Here is a 19,373-nt window from a genome sequence, read left to right on the forward strand (position 1 = left end):
ATTAGATTCCAACAGGTTACTTCATTAAACGAGCATATCAAATTTGATTGGGAATTCTCATCAGCTTTCTGTTCCGTTTAATTTTATTTTTATACAGATGAAGAAATTACTGTTACACCCATACCCACTGACAAGCCAACTACATTACTTCACATCTACTTTATAACCACATATAATTACATAACCTCTTGGTTTATTTTCTCCCAGAACTCATGGCTCCTCATAGAATCTATTCTGTCTGATCTAAGAGGCAGATTTTGGCCTAAAAACTGGTTTTCAAGACAGTTACATGGTTTGGAGTTTTATTCCTATATTGAATATTCTATGTTTATTAACCACATTTTGATTCAAGCACTGTAGCACGAGTGTCTCTGATCAAGTCTGAGTAAGCTGTATTAGTAAAGGGAAAAGACAAGCCCAACACACAGAAATATTCTGCACAAATAGTCTACCTTTAATTATGCATAGCTGTTTGATTACATCTCTTTATGATGGGGCAGTTCTCATTTTTCAACCCCACATCATAAAATCTTTTCTCAGGACATTCTGTTCTATTTTGTTTCTTTCTAATTATACCCACCGTAATTATTTTTCTAACTAAAAATCCCCATCAACCCTCCCCCATGAAACATTCTTCACTTGTAGAAATAGAGAAACCAGGACTTCAAAGTGTTTTGACAAACAGGTGCTCTGTAAGAATGTGTAAGGATTACTTTTGGTAAGAATGTGATTGGAAAGTCCTATCATTGGCACTTTTACATCAAAAGCAGCATCTTTCAGCAGACCTTCATATAAATGGAAATTAAAGGCCTAATAATTTTACATTACTGCAGTTTTATGCCAGTGTAACACCACTGAAATTAATGAAGATCAACCAGTGTAAAACTAGACTAACCCTGGTGAACTGGGCCCTAAGATTATTTTAATGTTCATTCCAAACCTAATTGTTTAAGAAGATATTGACAGTCCTCAGGGTCCTTTTGTTATTATTAGCAAAATATGCTAAATAACCAGGTACAAACAGATGGGTCTTTTCTTCAGCACCAAGGCATGCATAGTATTTCTTGGATAGCCTCTTAACTCCCACTGAAATCAACAGGAATTGCACTTGCTTTGCACTCCTTGCGATCAGCTTCTATGTTTGAAAACACTTTTTAATATACAGTATTAATAAATTCATCTTAAAACATTGTGGTCTAGCCCTGTGACCATCCCTCATTTGAGTTACGTTTACTCATGTGACTAAGGCTACTGATGGTCCAGGGAGTAAAAGTTGTGGTATTGGGCCCCTTGATTCTTAATTGCTCAGATGACGTGACTGTAAATTGCAGAATGGGGTGGGAAAGACTCTTCTCATAACAAACTGTGGAATCAAATTACTTGTCGAGAGAAATAGAACCATGTAACTATTTCTCTGCTATGAACAAACCACTATAAACACAGTGGTTTGCAAGTAGAGTATAACACACACACTTAGCCAACACATGACAGAACAAAGAGCAGGCAGGATTGTGACCTCTTATGAGACTGTCTGGGAAAACTGCACAAGACAAGAGCTCACAGTGACTATGTAGCTCATCGATGTCAATACTGTACAATTTCAGTGAGTTCTATCTCGAGGTCTGAGCTGGGCGAGAGCCTTTGTTATGTGGATCAAGAACTGGATTCAGATCACCCACTCACTTCACCTAGCACAACTGAACAGACAGAAGTCAAAATTACTTTGTCACCACCAGGTTGACCTGGTCTGGATTCAAACCCCAGATCTAGCAGCGAAAGCCCGCCACGCAATTGGTAAGAGACTGAAGGCAGTCTCTGTAGAGAGGTTCTAGACTGATTATGCGTGGTGGAGATCAGGGTCTGGCACCAGCGATGAGGAGGTGTAACAGAGGTTTACAATACCACTGCCTATGTTGTAACTATGAATACAGAAGACTTTACTCTCCAGGACTGTCAATCCAGAACACCTTTTGCTGGCACTATATTCACCTGGAACAATTTTCTGTCAATCAATATGCCTGTATTTATCCTGCAATGAAAGGGAAAAAAGCACTGCATGGATTATGTAATCTTTGCACTAAAACAGAGCAAAGAAGTGATCCATCCATACAGAGAACAGTTTTTGTTAGATTCAGGCCCCAGAATACAATCTGAAGAGCAAGTATGCAAAAATTACTTCCCACATTAGGCTGAGACATATAGTACTGAACTGAGGGATTTCTTATGTCAGAAGAAGACTGCCATACGAATGCGACATAAGCATATAATTGAAATAATTTATTTACCACTAGAGCACCACAAAAACAGACATACACTGTGTTAAAATACAAGGTAATGGGTCATCAAAATACAACACAGCTGTTCTTATGTTCCTTCTTTTTTTTTTTTAAACCATGCTGTCCATACAACTGTATTGCTGCTAAACACACAAAAAATGCTGTCCTAACCCAACCAGCCAAGTGCTGAGATGTGTTCCTCAGCCCCACCCCTTCCCTTTGAGTCTGATCCTGTGAGGTACTGAGTATCTCCTGCCCAGTGCTGAGTATCCTTAATTCCTCACTATCTTCACTGCAAGCTGAGAAGATCAGCACCTCACAGAGGGGCCCCATAGTATGCGCCTCTGCGCCTCTTTATTTCCACTTACACCTCTTTCTAAGGCTTTACGCTGCACTTAAATGGTGCCAGGGCCTCCCTCTCCACAGGGGTGAGTTTCACCCCAAAGGAGCTCTGTCTGCCCTTTGTAGGATCAGGCCCAATATCCTTATTCACTAACGGGAACTATATGTCTAAAAATAAACCAAAAAAGAAAAGATTTAGGAGCTGTAAAACAGAACATTTCAAATACTATCAGTGCATTTCTGAGGAAAAGATACAAAACAAAACTTCATCCAATTTGGGGGAAATGACCTAATGCAATTATAAGGCATTATTCGCAGATTTTTTAAAACATACCCACCTCCCTGGCCCAAACTTTTGCCTGCATCCAGCACATAGTGAGTGTAGTTGTACACTAATAGCATCTCAGATCCCGCTATTTCAAATCATCAAGCTTCAATACCAGGTTTTTGCCACATTTCAATTGATAATGGCAAGTTGGGTTTTTTTAAAATTGTCCAACCCTTGTCCCCTCCTCCCCACCCATAGAATTCAGATATTGAAGCTAATGAAACAGATTAGGGCTAAATGCTGCAAACGCTAGCAGTCACGGTGCTTTCTACCTCAAAGAGTTTTGTTTATTTCCACGGGTCTCTTCGGGATAGTAAACATGGCTCCTGCAAGTGTTTGTAGGATTGGACCCTTCATTTGTTAATTTCAATTTGCTAAATAAATAATAAATAATAATAAAAGAAGAACCACACACACATACAAACCCTCATATACCTCCTCTGCACTGAGACAATGGGCAGGGTCAGATTATTCACAGGGCTACATTTTGATCTCAGCAATGAGCGCAGGCTCCCAGTGAAGTTAATGGGAACTGTCTGTGAAAATCAAAGGAGCAGAATCCAGACCTTGAGCCTGATTCTCCACTATATTACTTCAGTTTTACAGCCGTGTTGCTCCGCTAAAGTCAATGGAGTTACACTATCCTAAATTCAAGTTAATACAGTGGAGGATCAGGCCCCTAATGTTTTATTTTAAAGCTTCAGGGGTAAAATCTCAGCCCCATTTCAGTCAATGGCAAAACTCCCATCAACTTAAATGGAGCCAGGATCTCACCCTAGGTCCTGTTCCTGTATTGTATTTGAGGGAATGTGCCCTTTACATCCAGTTGTCATATTTCCTTGCACAGTCTTCAAGCTTTGCCATTCAGAACAATTTATAATGTAAAATCAATTGAACTGTTCCTTTTCATGTTTTTACACCTTTGTTCTAGGTTAGGGATCTGTTGCTATTCATTTATTTTTAAACGTGTACGATGTAGATCTTTTTTTACTCTCTCTAGAGTACTCTGCAGATTGTTAGGGCCCAAAGGAGTTTCCTAGGAGACTTATGTTCCTTTTTTTTTTTGAAAGAGGAAAAAGAAAAGGTGTTATCTGAAGAAAAAAAAAAAAGATTAAACAAAGACACAGAGCCCGATCCTCCAAATCCTTCCACATGCCAACACTCTCACTAGGCCTCATCTGCTGCCACAGAAGTCAGTGGCAAAACTTCTGCTGACCTCTGTGGGAGAAGGATCACTCCCATAGACTAACTGCAGGTGAAAAATCATTGCTGTGACAAAGGCCAACACAAGGCCTCTAAACTGATTAAGTCCCACTCAAGCCTTGTTTTTAGGGCTTCAGTGATGCATGTGCTTTGTCTTGGCCCTCTGCACAGTAGTGAATTTCACTGTGTGTAAGGGTTTGTAGGGCTGGGCCCTAGCCTCATATCACTTAGGCTGTAAAATCTTTTCTTGAAAATCTTGCTCCTTTATCCATCCGTTTGACTGTCGTTAGCCGAGAAAATGAAACAAAACTGGGTTTAAAACGCTGAGTCGCTTTGCGATTCACTGCTACAAACGTGGATGAACTAGGATGTGGGGTAGGGGAGGAGGAGACCATTTTAATCCATCCTTTTTGTAAAACAAAAAACAAATGGAGTCAGGTAGCTTATGTCATAATGATGAACAATATACAAAGCACATGTATAGCAAATTATTATAAAACATGTATTTGTAGTGCAAGTCAAAATATAGGGACTCTACTCATACTGGCCAGCTAGAGGGAAACACATGACTGAGTGATCAAAAAGAGCCCCAAATTCAAACTCATGAGAGTTGACAGTATTACAAAATACAAAAATATGGTGAAAATTTACACATTACACATAAAGTACTTAATTTTTTTAATAGTTTACAATAGAGATCTACAGATATGTTTCCAATTAAGCTGGCTTTTACTACCCACCTATTGTAATACTATAGGTATGGTTACATATACCAAAAGAACAAAACATCCCATAGCATAGCTATACAGCAACATATTAAGGTCTGAAGATTAGACCAGTACATGTTAAATATTTCACTGGTTTACTAAACTGACATTTTAATCATTTACAGTAAAAAAAAATCTTATAGACTTGTCTTTGAGACTGAAACAGAGCGTCCTTTATTAGTAAGTTTTTCAGTATTTAAAACAAGGGTTTGAGACTTTAAAAGAAGCCTCCCTAGGCTGCTGGCATGTAAAATAAGGCATTTGTAAGGCAGATTTTATCAATAATGTAATAACTGACTTCTGTTTTAATTGAACTAAACTAACCATTATTTTCAGGATCGTTTGAGCTTGAGTTCCCCTAAGCATTCAACATATTTCTGGCAGTTTATTTGGTCTCCACTTTGTCCACATTTGTTTCTTTTTTTCCAATGGCGAAGAAATGTTCATGTGATAGTTTTTACATACAAATAAATAATGCACTGTTAACACTAAAACTAAAAAGAATGGGTAGGATGTCTATCGCATAACAATACAGAGAGATCAAGTAAGGCATGGGACAGATACAGCAACTCCACTTAATGGGATTTTCCTGTTTTTTCCTTTCACATAGTAACACTAACACATTCTTCCAGTGTTTATTTTTTAAAAGGTGTGGTTCTTTTTGTTTTTGTTGTTGTTTTTGGTTTTTGTTTGCTTCTTGTCTATCTCACTAACTGAGTTGGTGAAGTGTAGGATAAAGGCCTTCAATGTTTTGTTTCAGATGTGAGTTTTAAAAAAACAAAACACACAAACTTTCAAACAGTTCGGACTAGTACCGCTTTTCTTCTTCTTCTTTTTAGGTTGGTTTTTTTTTTTTATTATTTTTGTATTTTTTAACACTGATGAACTTAGATTTTCTTTTTTCTTTCTTAATCTCTTTTTCTTTCTTCCTTGGTTATTTTTACATATTTGTTTATTGCTGTTTCAGGGATATCTTTTAGCTGCATTTGCAAGATTTTACGATCATGTTGGAAAGTTGTTCAATTTTGGGTGTTTTGCCAATGTAGTACAGGATGGTGAGGGGTTCTAAATCCTGGGACACGCAGCACGGAGAGGCAGATGCTTCTGGATTTATGGTGTTATACAAACTGAGTACCTGGAAGAAGAAAGAAAAAAACTGGGATGAAAACATTTATCATTGTGTCCACAAATCAATGCCTATCTCCATCTCTAGCATCACTTGCTCCTATAGAGTTTGAGCCAAAGTCCAGTGAAGTCAGTGGAAAGGCTCCCATTGACTTCTATACTCTTTGGATTAGGCCTATAGCCCTGGTCACACTTTACACTTTAACAATACATCTCATCCCATTTGTCTTCCTTGCCAAATACAACTTCATGCCTTCTACATCACTCACCCTGTGCCTATCATCAATAGATGCCAATATACAGCAAGACAGCCTTTCCTGCTACAACAGACTTCTAAAAACCTGTTCCATAGCACTTTCCATCTAGAAATACCATTCCAAACTCTGTTCAGTTTTGTACTGTGTTGTGCCAGCTTGTAAAACCGTCAGGGGTATGTATGGCTTCTGGCACAGATAATTCACTGTACAACACTGTGTGACTGCAGGCTTCACAAATTATAACGGATAACACATTTGGTGCTGATGCTCAGCATTCTTTTGCTTTGAGGATCTCTTATACCCTTGAGGTGCTGTCCCGTTTATTTAGATTGTTAGCTTCTTGGGACAGAGGCTTTGTCCTCTTACTTGGCTGCAAAACACTAGGCAATAAAATGATATAAGTAAATCATAATGTGTGTGCAAAACTTCCATTAATGGTAAATAAGCTTAGTCAGAGTTGAACGGAAAGGTTTTTTATCTGCCAAGAACTGAGCTGAGTTCACGCTCTACAATGTTTTAAAGTGACAGTGATACACAGTAATCAATTGCTGGAGGAGAAAGGCACAACACTAAACTTAGGTCTTGGCAGGTGAGTAAGAGAGGAAATTCTTTTAAAACTATTTTATTTGCACATACATTGACCTGATTTGTGCACAGATATGGGGGCTTGAGGGCACAATGGACTTACGGGTATTTTTCTAAGGTGACTTCCTTGGAAATTCAGCCCTTTAAATCCAGATGTATTAGATGTACATTACATTCTGTTAACGGGGTAGGCACAGAAAGAGCCATATTTATGCTTTCAGATTTTAGTTGACTGTTAACTGATGTTGGTTTTGCAAGTGCATCAAAGGGAGAAGTGAACCCTTCATTGAGTTAGGCATTGCTTGGTTTTTCTCCCATGCTGCTATGTCCATTATTGCTGCTATGGATTAACTGTGACTTTGATCACAAAACTCTTGCCTGGAACCAACTACGGCCAAGTTAGCCGCTTTCATGCCATAGGAGATGCACATGCAGAACGGTTTTCTCTAAGGGAAGTATGTAGGTTACCCACTGATGATACACAGGTATTTCCGAGGATGCCATTAATGTGTTAGTTAAACACTAAGTGACCTTTCCCCAGAGCTTCAGCACAGGGTTCGCAGCTGAGACAGAAGTCCCGTTCAGTGCAGCAACACTAACTACTTTATTAAGCAACCTCTACCTTGTTGGGTAACTGTCCAAACCACATATTTGTGACCATGACAGTTATTCTTCCTTAAAAAACAAGTGCTGCTCCAAACTTTGCATACTACTGCTGTGTATCAGAGGGAATTTAGACTCCTCTCTTGCATCTGAGCCTGCTGACACCACTGGACTACACTGATGCAGCCAGCCAGCCACACATATACAGTGCATTGTTTATATTCAACATCAACACAGGCCTGGACTATAAGATTTTCTCATACTAGAGAAAACAAGATTACAGTTCAGTGTACTGAAATCCAGTTGCTTGCTAATGCTAATCTCATATTTTAAAGAAGGCTTGAGGAATGGGAGCCATCATTCTTGGTTTGAATCCAGCTGCAGATTCCATGGCACAATGCTGAAGAGTCACTCATCCGGAGACAAGTTTAACTTTTCACATTTACTGAATCTTAACAGTAGACCAAAAGCTGGGGAATAAATCACATCTATTCAGTTTTTAGGAAACTTGTGAAAGGTGGCAGATCAACAGTGGTAACCAAATCCCTCCAGTTATCCAAGCAATAGCTAAGGTCCAACCAGTGGCAGCGAACGCTTCCCCATGCGGACACCATGCTTTTGCAACTTTGTGGGCGGAAGAAAGGGAATCCCTAGTGGGAGCTCCATCTTCTCAGGTAGTCTAGCAAAACTAGAACATGTTAACCTCCCGAGACAGCAAGGCAAGGCCCAGCTTGTCAGCGGGGCCAGTGGTGAAACTCAGGCACTCTCTCCTTGATGTTTATAACATGTGTGATGTATCCGTATGTCACAGTGATGGGCTCATTATTAAGATGAAATTCACTCCCATGCAGAGGGCCAGCAAAAGGTCACATAAGTCCCACTTAATATCTAAATGGAGGCCTTGCACTGGTCCCCTCTACAGGGCTGAATTTCACCCTAAGAAAATCATTAAAATAACACGTTTTGCACTATGAAAGCTTTTGGCATTTGGGGGCAAGGATGATATAATTCAACCCAAGGTTTTTACATAGATGTTCTAATACAAGTCACATGAATCAAAGTTCTCAAAAGCTAGGACTTACTCTGCTGTGCTGAGTATCTGAGCTCCATAAATATGGACAGGCTCCTGCACAAAAATTAGCATGATACCCTTTAGGTTCATGAATCCATTTCCAGCCAAGATCCCTCTTGAAGTCAATATAAAGTTGACGCAGGCAACAATTATCCTGCACATTTCTGGAAATAAAAATACAGACAAATGCATTGGTCAGAACCACAATGTGTGTGTATGTGTGTGTGTGTGTGGGGGGGGGGGGAGTGAATCCATTTAATTGCTTTCTGCATCATGCTTTACAGGTGAGCTCAACCCTGATTCTCATACTAATTCACACTGTAAGATTCCATACAGTGCCCAAGCAATGATTTCAATTCCAAGTACTAAGGACCAAATCCCCGGTCTCACTGAAGTTAGACCCATAGATGCCTTACTCCTGATGTTAAGATACAGTTTGACAGGTTATCCCATGTACAGGGGAAGCACTAATCAGTCACTAGTCTACCAATGTTGAAGCAGAGGCATATATTTGAGAAACTAATCTATAGTTGTCTCCTGTGTGGAAACAACAGTGCCTGGGAGACTTAAGATTTTGTGGCTCTGCAATGGGGAAACGTGCAGGGCGACTGACCAACCCCTATGGAATTATGTGACTCAGCTGTAATTCTTTAAACCATGGCATACTGGCAGAAGCTACACTCCTGGGATTCAAGAAGAAAAAGAAACAATTACTTAGAAACCAATAGTAGCTCAGAGTATACTGGAATGCAATACGTAGCCACAATTATTTTCGCTCACATATACAACTGTTTGCCAGATTTAAGATTAGGAAGGACTGTTTCCCCCAGGTCGTACAGGTACAGACTCTGCCAGGTTGAACTTCCTCTGAGGAGGTTAGCGTCCTCACATGAACTATTTCCCGTGATTACATGACTGGTGTGGTTGGGGACTAGTACTGGTGGATCTTGATTTCCTGTTTTCTAAAGGTCATGAGCGCTCTCAACTCTCATTAACTTCTATGGGAATTGCAGGTGATCACCTCCTGTTACGTTCAGATCCCATATGAACATGTTGGTTTTACTACAGACTGACCTAACTTGTCTGAGAGTTCTGTGTTAACACTCAATAAAAAGAAATTTATCAGATCATGTTAGAAACAACCCAAGTTACACCTTTAGGCATGTAGGAGTAAATATAAGTAAACTGACTTTATACATATACTTACCTAAAACAATAGGCAGCATCTAAAGCACGCTTCTTCCGCCGACTGGGCTGTTGCGACTCAAGTCTGTAGGAGGGTAATAACATTAGCAGAAGATGTGGGGTCTTCCCACTGTATTTTTTCCTACTGGACCTGAAAGCTTTCCCATCACCACTGGAATATATGTAGGAGTCATCAATACCTTCAAAAAATACATTTTGGTGATAAACATTGTGTTGCTTTTTCTTCACAAATTATATAAACCATCTCTTTAAAAAAATCTCTCTCTTAGAAAACCGGTGGTGAGGACATCAGCTGGGTGTGTCATGGGGACAGGGAATCACAACCTGAGATCTCTGCATTAAGGTATATATAGCATCATATACCCTCATGTTTGACATATTGGCCTTCCCCCAATTTTAGTCTATCTAAATGGCTTTTTGAAGGCAATTAATAGATCTATCAAAATTAATGATGAAATAGACTTATTGGATCACCTACCCGTGTGGGAAAGTCCAGTTTCTAGTCTACTAGTCTACGCTAGTTTTAAATGACCCGCATGATGATGCTTTTGCCACTTTGTGTGAGAGACCAATCCAATGGAATCTCACTTTTTTCAGATTTATAGCTTTTAAGGCCAGAAGGCATCATTAGATCATCTCTTGACATTTCACCTACACTTTTCTTTGCTTAATTTCATTCCATTATTCCTATTTTACCCCATTATGCCATCTGAGCAATTCCTCTTCCTTCTTCATATCTACATCTTTCAAATGCTTGTACACTCTTCTCCAATCTTCCATATTACTAACCAGTACATATTATTTTGTCCTGCTAATCTTTCTTCATAAATCAATCCTTCCAGCCCCTTAATCTGGTACATACATGGCAGTGGGGACTTTAAAATAATTTTACTGGAACTAGAGATCACTGATATTGGGATTAATTAAATTTTTTTGGAAGCCATTGACAATGATCTTAGATCACTACTAGTCTTATTCAGTAGGACAAAGGACTTCAACAGATACAACATTGTAGGTCATGTATACAAATTTGGCACATACTGTATAGTTCTTCCCCAAATGATCTATGCTACAGTTAAGAGTTAATGCATATTGAAATGTTACAGCAGAGATATAACCAAGTGAAAACACCCAGGTGCCATTAGCATCCCCCAAAGATTTGGGAGTCCATTTGCAGGTACTCACTAACAGCAGGGCCTGATATGGTTTTACATCAGCCGCAAAACAATTACCCTTCCAGAAATGGTATCTTGTGATCGGCCAAACAGTGTCTGGCACCAGGACATTCTTCATGTTACGTGAATGGCTCTTCTGCCCTCCAAATTCAAGATGACATTACTCATTTGTTTGGGGAAATGGAAAGCAAAACACCTACTACTGCCTTGTCTATACTAGAGAAATTTACCATGTTAAGAACTGCTTAGTCCCTCTTGCACACTTGTAAAACACATCCTGTTCACAGACAAAAGTGCTGCAAACAGTTTGCATGTGCTCTAAACACTGTCTGGATTAGACCTGCCCACACCAGTGCTAATCAATGGTTTAGTCTGCACTATTGTGGCCCTGCACCATTTTAGTGCCAGTGTGGACAGCAATAAAATAGTTCAGACTGAAACAGTTCAGTCAATATTGTGTCAGCTCAGTTATGTGCACTTCAAAATCTCCCAGAATCCACTGTTTTGGGAGCTGTGCCTTGAATTGTGAGATAGATACTGATAGGGCATTGAAGCTAAACTGGTTTGGAACAGGCTAGCGTGGATGCACTGAACCATTTGTGCTTATGGCAGTGCAATGTCCTTGATTCAGTTGTGGAACAGTTACATTTTATAGTGTTGACAGGGCTTTACCCAGGTGTCCTCAATCATCCCATTCCCCCCCACCCCCCAACAAAGAGTCACAGCTCTCTAGTTCATCATCCTCAGGCCCCCAAATCAGTTGTATTTTATATTTTAAAGAGACCATACAAAGTTTGTTATTTCTATCTTTTAATCAGCAAACATCACTGCCCTTTGTACACCCCTACCTTCCCCCCCCTCCCCGTTTTTTGTTGTTGTTTTGTTACCTGCAAATCTTGCTTCTAGCTCTTCACTTTTATTTGGGATAATATAATTATTTGAAGGCACGAAGGTGCAGCATGGACAATGTAAACTTATCTTAAATCCAAAGTTCCTCTCTGCAAAACATGAAAGTGGGGGGATCATTTTTACATTTGCAGTGACCCTGAAATAATTCAGGTAATGGAGGAGGAGTTGGGGTGGGAAGGCAAGAGAGAAGAGCACTACTCATCACCTTTGTGATGGAGCCATTCGTGTACAGCTTCAGTGACATCAAAAGACAGCCATTCCCCTTCAGCTCTTGTTTTAACTACCTTGCTATCAATGTAGCGCTGTCCTGGTGAAGGTAGTTCTTTGGATTTAACAACCTGAAAGAAACAGTGAACAAGTCAAGGCTGTCTGTAAATTACAGTTTTTCAGGCTTATCAAAATGGACACTCTGTAAGAGCTGATAATAACAGAGTGGTATGCTAATAAATAACGTTACAGAAATCTGCACATACACACGGTAGATAGACATTCAGGCATTTTGACACAAAAATGTATACTAAGCCGTGGTGCAGGATAAGGCTCGATCAATGGGAGACTTGTTGTTGACTTCAGAGAGCACAAGATCAGGGACTAAGTCATCTGCATATTGTGGTAAAAATGACATGAAAGATACTGGCAAATGAAGTCTTTTCCATCTATTATTCTGTTCCAGAACCAGTAGTGCATATGGTCCACCACCAATTACTCTATAGTTCTGTGTAGTCATAGGTACACTGGAGTTGCCAAGTTGCAGTTCATAACTATCCCTAGTGCAATATATCTTACCTTTAATATACCTGATGCTTCAAAAAGGGGTGAGGAATCCCCATATTTGCACCTAGACTTACAAAGTATTTTCCTGGGTAGACATAGAGTAACCACTTAAGTAATCAGCTTATATCCTGAAACAAAAGCACTGTCTTCCATGTAGTTCTCCAAGGGAAATCTGGAGAAATGACAGCAACAAAATGCTGCCCTACACTACAATGCTGCAGAAGTGGTGGAGCAATGGGAATAAACTCCAACATTCACGTTCGTGAGGCTAGTCCAACATTAGCCATAATACACATGTTGGGTAAATTAACACATGCACACCACAGGCTAAAAGAAAGCCTGTTTGTGCTTTGTACATTGATGATACTGTTATATTGTTTAAGAACAGTTCATCTGAACATAAGTATTACCTTGTTAGAGCTACTAATGTCTACTCTGACTCAGGGTTACTGGCCACATGAATGCTCATTGTATTACAGACATCTGCAAGAAGATGTAGCTTACGCAGCTGTTTGTAGAGGATACAGCAAAATAAAGCAGTGTAAATCCTAGTTGAATATAGCCTTTTATTCTATTTATTTTGTATTGTTTAGGATGTTTTTTTAACCCAAATTTTCATTCCAACTTAGTTTGTATTTTATGCCAACCTAGTACTGAGCACACACTTCATTAGCAAAACCCTATTTCTACCTCTATAAGATATTGCAGCACCTTTCCAGATTCTCAAGTGCAACAAATTCTTCCCCTTATTTCCAAACAACTAAGCAATCACCGCACTGCATGCAATCACAGATTCCTTCCATATCTAGGAAGGAAAACTTGGACTTATGGCGTCTGTGAACTGCCCAGTTCCCCGCCATTACTACACTTTTCTTTTTTTTTTTTTTTTTTATTCAGGAAGCTGGAACGTCATGCCATGTTAAGTACATTTTAATCAAGACCTAATGATAACATCAGTTTGCACCCATTGGTATGCCAGTTCATGGATTTTTTCCCAACAGTCTGAATCCATCTCTAAAATGAATGATAGACAGACATATTCACTTTTCCATCCTGTGTTCTCAACCCAAGTCAGCACTTTGTTGGTACATAATCAGCAAATGAGATGGTAAAATTCACCTGAAAATATCATGGACAACAGGAACGAAAATAGGCCATGTGATTGAAATAGGTTTTTCATCATGAAACAAAGGGAATTAGTCTAGTCTCAGATACTGCCCCAGATGCAGTATTTCTCCACTGACTTCATTGGAGCCTCTGCATGCCACGGATCAGAGAATTGTATTTGGATCTCTCCTCTCAGAAAGCAGCCCTGGCACTGAATTTGTCTCTTGACAAGAACAACAGAATGTTAAGTTCTTACTCCAAGGAAGGAGCCTTTCTTCCTCCCACAGACTCCTACTGTAGGACTGGGAGAGAAGGGGTACACAAGATGCTATTGGTCCAATCCTACAAGCTGCTGAGTCCCTCCCAGAAATGGGTGAACTCCTTCAGTGGGCACTGCGGGCATTCGGCATCTCTCAGAACTGAAGCCTATTTTTTCACAATGCATTCTTCAAACTAAGTGTTCACAAAACTCCACAGCAAGCGAATGAAGGCAGCAAAAAGGTTCCCGTTCCTCAACTGTGCCTGAGGGGGCTGAGGGAATCAGTATTTACAGCTGCGAAAATCCAATGGCAGCACAGATATAACTTTGGGTTCCCTTGGAATTATATTGGGTCACTTCAAGTGTTCCTAAGAAGAAAACACAGCGGTCATGCTGCATGGATGGATGGATGGATGCTTCTCAGGAGAGAGCTGAAGAGGACCCAGCACTTCTGCTCATCTCCGCCCTTCTGTGCAGTCACACCTCACAGCAGGTTTGACTCTTCATATCATCATATGTCTCTAAAGTGCAAAACGTGCAAAAAGCCATTTGCTAATGCAAGTAGATTTGATATGGTTGGCCTGAGACAAGTTAAGAATCTTCAGGTGGGCCCTGAGAGAGTAGAGGGGACTGGCCAAGGGAGGGAACCAGTCCCCAAAGAGCATGTCTTCCTACCCCCTTTCTTCCCCTCTCCCCCATGACAGCCTGCTGGCAAGTGGAACACTATCTGTATTCACCAGGCATGAGAGACAGAGCGTATTTCACTCACCCTGCACATATGGTAGTGCATTGAAAGCCAGTCTTGCTCTCAGAACTGAAAGTATTATGAGAAATGTGTAGAAACAGTAGAATGGGAATAATTCAGTGTGAAGGTTACGTGACCATCATTACATTATTGGATCGGGAGACTTATCTCCTCCTTCCATTCACAGCAACTGCAGGAAGAGCAGAAAGCTATGGCACCTCAGGCCGGGTAAGCTAAGCAGTGCTCAGCTAACCTATGTTATCAGTATCGCTAGTTAAGCAGTCAGACTTGAGCAGTACTTGGATGGGAGGCCTCCAAGCACTATGGGTGCTGCTTTAAGTGATATTGGTGAATCAGCAGGAGTGTTTCTGTCTTCCCTCTAGGTTGAATCAGCACCCCCATATGGTGTTAGGAAGATACATAAAATCAGTGCCCTGACTGCTGGTGATCAAGAAAGACCCCATGACAATTTTTTCCCCAAGGGGTAAGGGCACACTAGTCCCACTGTGCCAGCCAAATACCAGTATGGATCGTTACAATCTACTGACCAAAATTCCTCCTGCACTTTCAGTCAGATAAAGTATTCTTCACTTCCTTTCCTACACTGCAGCATAGTATTGTTGTGCACTCTGAAGCAGCCACCCAGTAGGAGACAAAGTGACTCCTCTTTCTAGACAGTGCTTGGGAATCCTTACAGGAAAAAGGTGTTCTATAAACGAATAGAGATTATAACACTCCACATCCTCTCTCCTATCTTACCCTGTTGTCCTTCTCTCAGACTTTTTGCTGTACACTTTATTTCTGGTCATACCCCACAATGGCAACAACCTCTCCACTTCCCATACACTAGGACCTGCCATCTCTATCACATACTCTTTAAAGCCCATTCCTTTTGGGAAGATTTTCTTTCTATGCTGCTCTCCCCTCTGACAATGTCTCAGCACCTTCTCTGACCTGAAATATTGTCTTGTGACTTTCATTCGCATGAGTTAGACCAGGGGTGGGCAAACTTTTTGGCCTGAGGGCCATATCTGGGTGAGGAAATTGCTTGCAGGGCTGGGGCAGGGGGTTGGGGGGCAGGGGCAGAGTGCAGGAGGGGGTGCGGTGTGCAGGAAGGGGCTCAGGGCAAGGGGTTGGGGCAGAGGAGGGCATGAGGGGGCTCACGGAAGGGGGTTAGGGTGCAGAGGGGTGTGGAGTGCAGGACGGGGCTCAGGTCAGGGGTGCAGGAGGGGTGTGGGGTGCAGGAGGGGGCTCGGGCAGGGGGTTGGGGTGCAGGAGGGGTGCGGGATGTGGCAAGGGGCTCAGGGCAAGGAGTTGGGGGCTGGGGGTGCAGGAGGGGTTCAGGCTCCGGCCCGGCACCGCCTACCTAGAGTGGCTCCGGGGCGGCAGCGGCAAGCACCGGGGCCAGGACAGGATCCCTGCCTGCCTGCCTGCCTTGGCCCAGCCACTCCGTGAAGCAGCTGGCACCACATCCCTGCGCGGCCCCTGGGGGTGGGGGGGAGTGCAAAGGGCTCCACGTGTTTCCCTCGCCTGTGGGTACCTCCCCCAAAGCTCCCATTGGCCACGGTAACCCGTTCCTGGCCAGTGGGAGCTTTGGGAGACGTACCCACAGGCAAGAGCAGTATGCGGAGCTCTCTGCCGCCCCACCCCCAGGGGCTGCAGGGACGTGGTGTGGCCTATTCCCAGAGTGGCGCGGCGAGGGGTCCAAAGCCCCGAGGGGCCGGATCTGGCCCACGGGCTGTAGTTTGCCCACCCCTGAGTTAGACTATGAGTCTTTCTGGCAGGGACCCTGCCTGTTTAAATTATCTGCAAAGCACCATGTACTTCCACATACGAATGGAGGATAGAAGAAAATAGTGGAGTAAGAAAGGAAAGACATCAATGACTCTGGAGGTTCGGAGAGGGGCACTGAGGTAAAATCCCCACTGGATAAATCAATCACTTCACATGTCCCTCTAGAATCTCCTCTAATCCCTCCCTTTGACCAGCTACAAAGAGTCTGATCTTCATTTGGATCCCAACCTGGTTTTTTGTGCAATATCACCTGCGTGTGAAGGTGACAGATTCAACCACGTGCAGGCTTAGGAGACAGAATTTACATGTACAGAACCCCATCACGCACATGTACCGGCGACAGATGCACACAGGGGTCAGTGCCAATGCTCAAAAGCATCCACGCACAGGTCTGTGTACACACAGCTTTATCGGTGTATGAGTGAAGCCGCCTTTGAAAATCAGGCCCAAGCTAGGCAAAAGGCGAGGGAAAGTTGTGTGAAATACCTGCAGCTTATAAAGATAAGTGTGTGAATGATCTTGTGTGTGTTTAAAGTGCTTTTTTGGTCTAGCTTCCACGTGGGCTAGCACAATCATAATTTTAAAAAGGGTTACTGCACAGTAGTACGGCATGCAAGTGCATATGGTCACGTGATGGAAAGATTACCCAGGTAAGAGGACTGTATCCAGTAAAGTTCTGGATAATTACACATAGTATCACTTTTATTTGGCAGTAATGCTTTGACGTCTGAGAGCAATTTCTTGTTTTTTCCCTGCTCTCCTTTTGCGTACGGTACCCCTCTGTAAAGGCAATGGCTGGGAGAAATGTCTTCGTTAATCTCGCCAAGATCCCCATTACTGTTGTATCTGAGCGCCTTATAATCTGTAATGTATTTATCCTTAAGGGATGGGATTATTCTAGACTAGAGGTTCCCAAACTTGGGCCATTCCTTCACGGGCTCGTTTTCTATGGCACTGCTAAAAAAAATGGCACTGCTAAATATTGTGGACCAAGTTTCTTTTTACAAACTCATGAATTGAAGGCACCTTAACAAAACTCCCAGGTGGTCTCTTGCCCTGTTGCCTATGCTTTACATCAGTTATGATCATGTACTATCATGTACCCTGTGAAAGAAACACACACACTGTAGTTCATTTGGAGAAGCTAATGAAGCAGTGTAGACAGAAACACGCGTAAGACCTCGTCTACCTGCAAATGTTTAATGAACACTAACTCACGCTGATGAGCACTCGCATGACTAGTCACAGGGATTTCAAAGGGGCTACTTACAGGAATAAATCCTCATGGATGCAAAAAAAGGTTCCACAGTCTCAAACTCATAGCTATTAAGGTCAGAAGAGACCATTATGATCATCTAGTCTGACCTCCTGCACAACGCAGGCCACAGAATCTCACCCACCCACTCCTGTAACAAACCTCTAACCTATGTCTGAGCTGTTGAAGTCCTCCAAACGTGGTTTAAAGACTTCAAGGTGCACAGAATCCTCCAGCAAGTGACCCGTGCCCCATGCTACAGAGGAAGGCAAAAAACCCCCAGGGCCTCTTCCAATCTGCCCTGGAGGAAAATTCCTTCCCGACCCCAAATATGGCGATCAGCTGAACCCTGAGCATGTGGGCAAGATTCACCAGCCAGATACCCAGGAAAGAATTCTCTGTAGTAACTCAGATCCCACCCCATCTAACATCCCATCACAGGCCAGTGGGCCTATTTACCATGAATAGTTAAAGATCAATTAATTACCAAAATCATGTTATCCCATCATACCATCTCCTCCTTTGCAGATTACAGTAGGGCATCTTTGCAGAATACACCCAAGGCACTGTAAACAAACGGGGCATTCACAATTATGCTGCTTATTGCCTACAAGACCCCAAAGTATTATATCTTATGCTGAAATTTTATAGTGGTGGTAGCATAAGGACCAAAAACCCCTCTCTCTGCCATTCCCCATTCTGTTCTTGCTCTCACCAAACATGCTGCTCTTTACTAATTCTATAAAGGGACTCACTATAAAGTCTGAACAGCTATGAATTAACCCTGAAGCTCAAAGGGGTGCATTCACTGCTCAGCAAGGAGGGACATATGTAGGTATCTCCCTATCCATTGTGAAGACAGTAGGCTTTTCTGAGACTGGAATTATGAAGAGTAGGGTCACTATATTCAATGATGAAGAGGGTTCAAATTTCATGACTGGTAGATGTTAGAGGAAACTACAAATGCATTTCTAGTACAGGCTGTAGTCTCAGTTGCTGTTGCCACTCGTTCCGCTTTGTTTTTAATAGACGCTACAGTGCCTTAGCTTTTAAAGAGACATTTCAAAAAAAAAACTAGGAGAACAAGACAATTAGCTGAAATCATTAAAATCTTGGAAGATAAACCTGCTTAGTGCATGTATGAGTCTACTCACTCCCAAGAAAGTACTGCATTTTTTCAGCCAATAACTAGGCAAAACATATCAGCTGCCAGTGTAAAAACTGAAGACAAGGATTGTCTTATTCTGTGTTTTGTAAAGCACTGTGTACATTTACGCTGCTATTTATACGATAATAAATAATAATGGAGAGTTTCTGAAACTAGTAGAAACACAGCTCTTTTTTCAAGATAGACCAGATCTTAAGATGGGGTAAAGCAGTGTGGCTCTGTTTCACTTCAGTGGAGTTATGCTGATTTCCACCAGCTAAGGATCTGAATGTCTAACTTTTTAAACAGTGCAAATACAGAAACGCTGTTTTAACCTTTTCATTGGCCTTTTCACACAACAAGTGGCGAAAGCTTATGCTCAAATAAATTGGTTAGTCTCTAAGGTGCCACAAGTACTCCTTTTCTTTTTGCAGATACAGACTA

The 19,373-nt window shown here is 41.7% G+C and overlaps 1 protein-coding gene across 1 annotated transcript in view; it reads right to left on the reverse strand.

Moving 5' to 3' along the window:
* Nucleotides 1-3,926: 3,926 nt before the first annotated feature.
* Nucleotides 3,927-19,373, reverse strand: part of TGFB2 (transforming growth factor beta 2) — a 70,471-nt gene continuing 55,024 nt past the window's right edge. The window contains exons 3-7 of the mRNA XM_074949246.1: nt 12,054-12,186; nt 11,827-11,937; nt 9,766-9,943; nt 8,569-8,722; nt 3,927-6,051 (exon numbers count right to left, since the gene is read on the reverse strand). Coding sequence (XP_074805347.1) covers nt 5,893-6,051; nt 8,569-8,722; nt 9,766-9,943; nt 11,827-11,937; nt 12,054-12,186 — 735 coding nt within the window. The 3' untranslated portion in view covers nt 3,927-5,892. The remainder of the gene's footprint in view (nt 6,052-8,568; nt 8,723-9,765; nt 9,944-11,826; nt 11,938-12,053; nt 12,187-19,373) is intronic.

The sequence above is a fragment of the Natator depressus genome, chromosome 3 (assembly GCF_965152275.1).
Source record: "Natator depressus isolate rNatDep1 chromosome 3, rNatDep2.hap1, whole genome shotgun sequence".
Classification (NCBI taxonomy): domain Eukaryota; kingdom Metazoa; phylum Chordata; order Testudines; family Cheloniidae; genus Natator; species Natator depressus.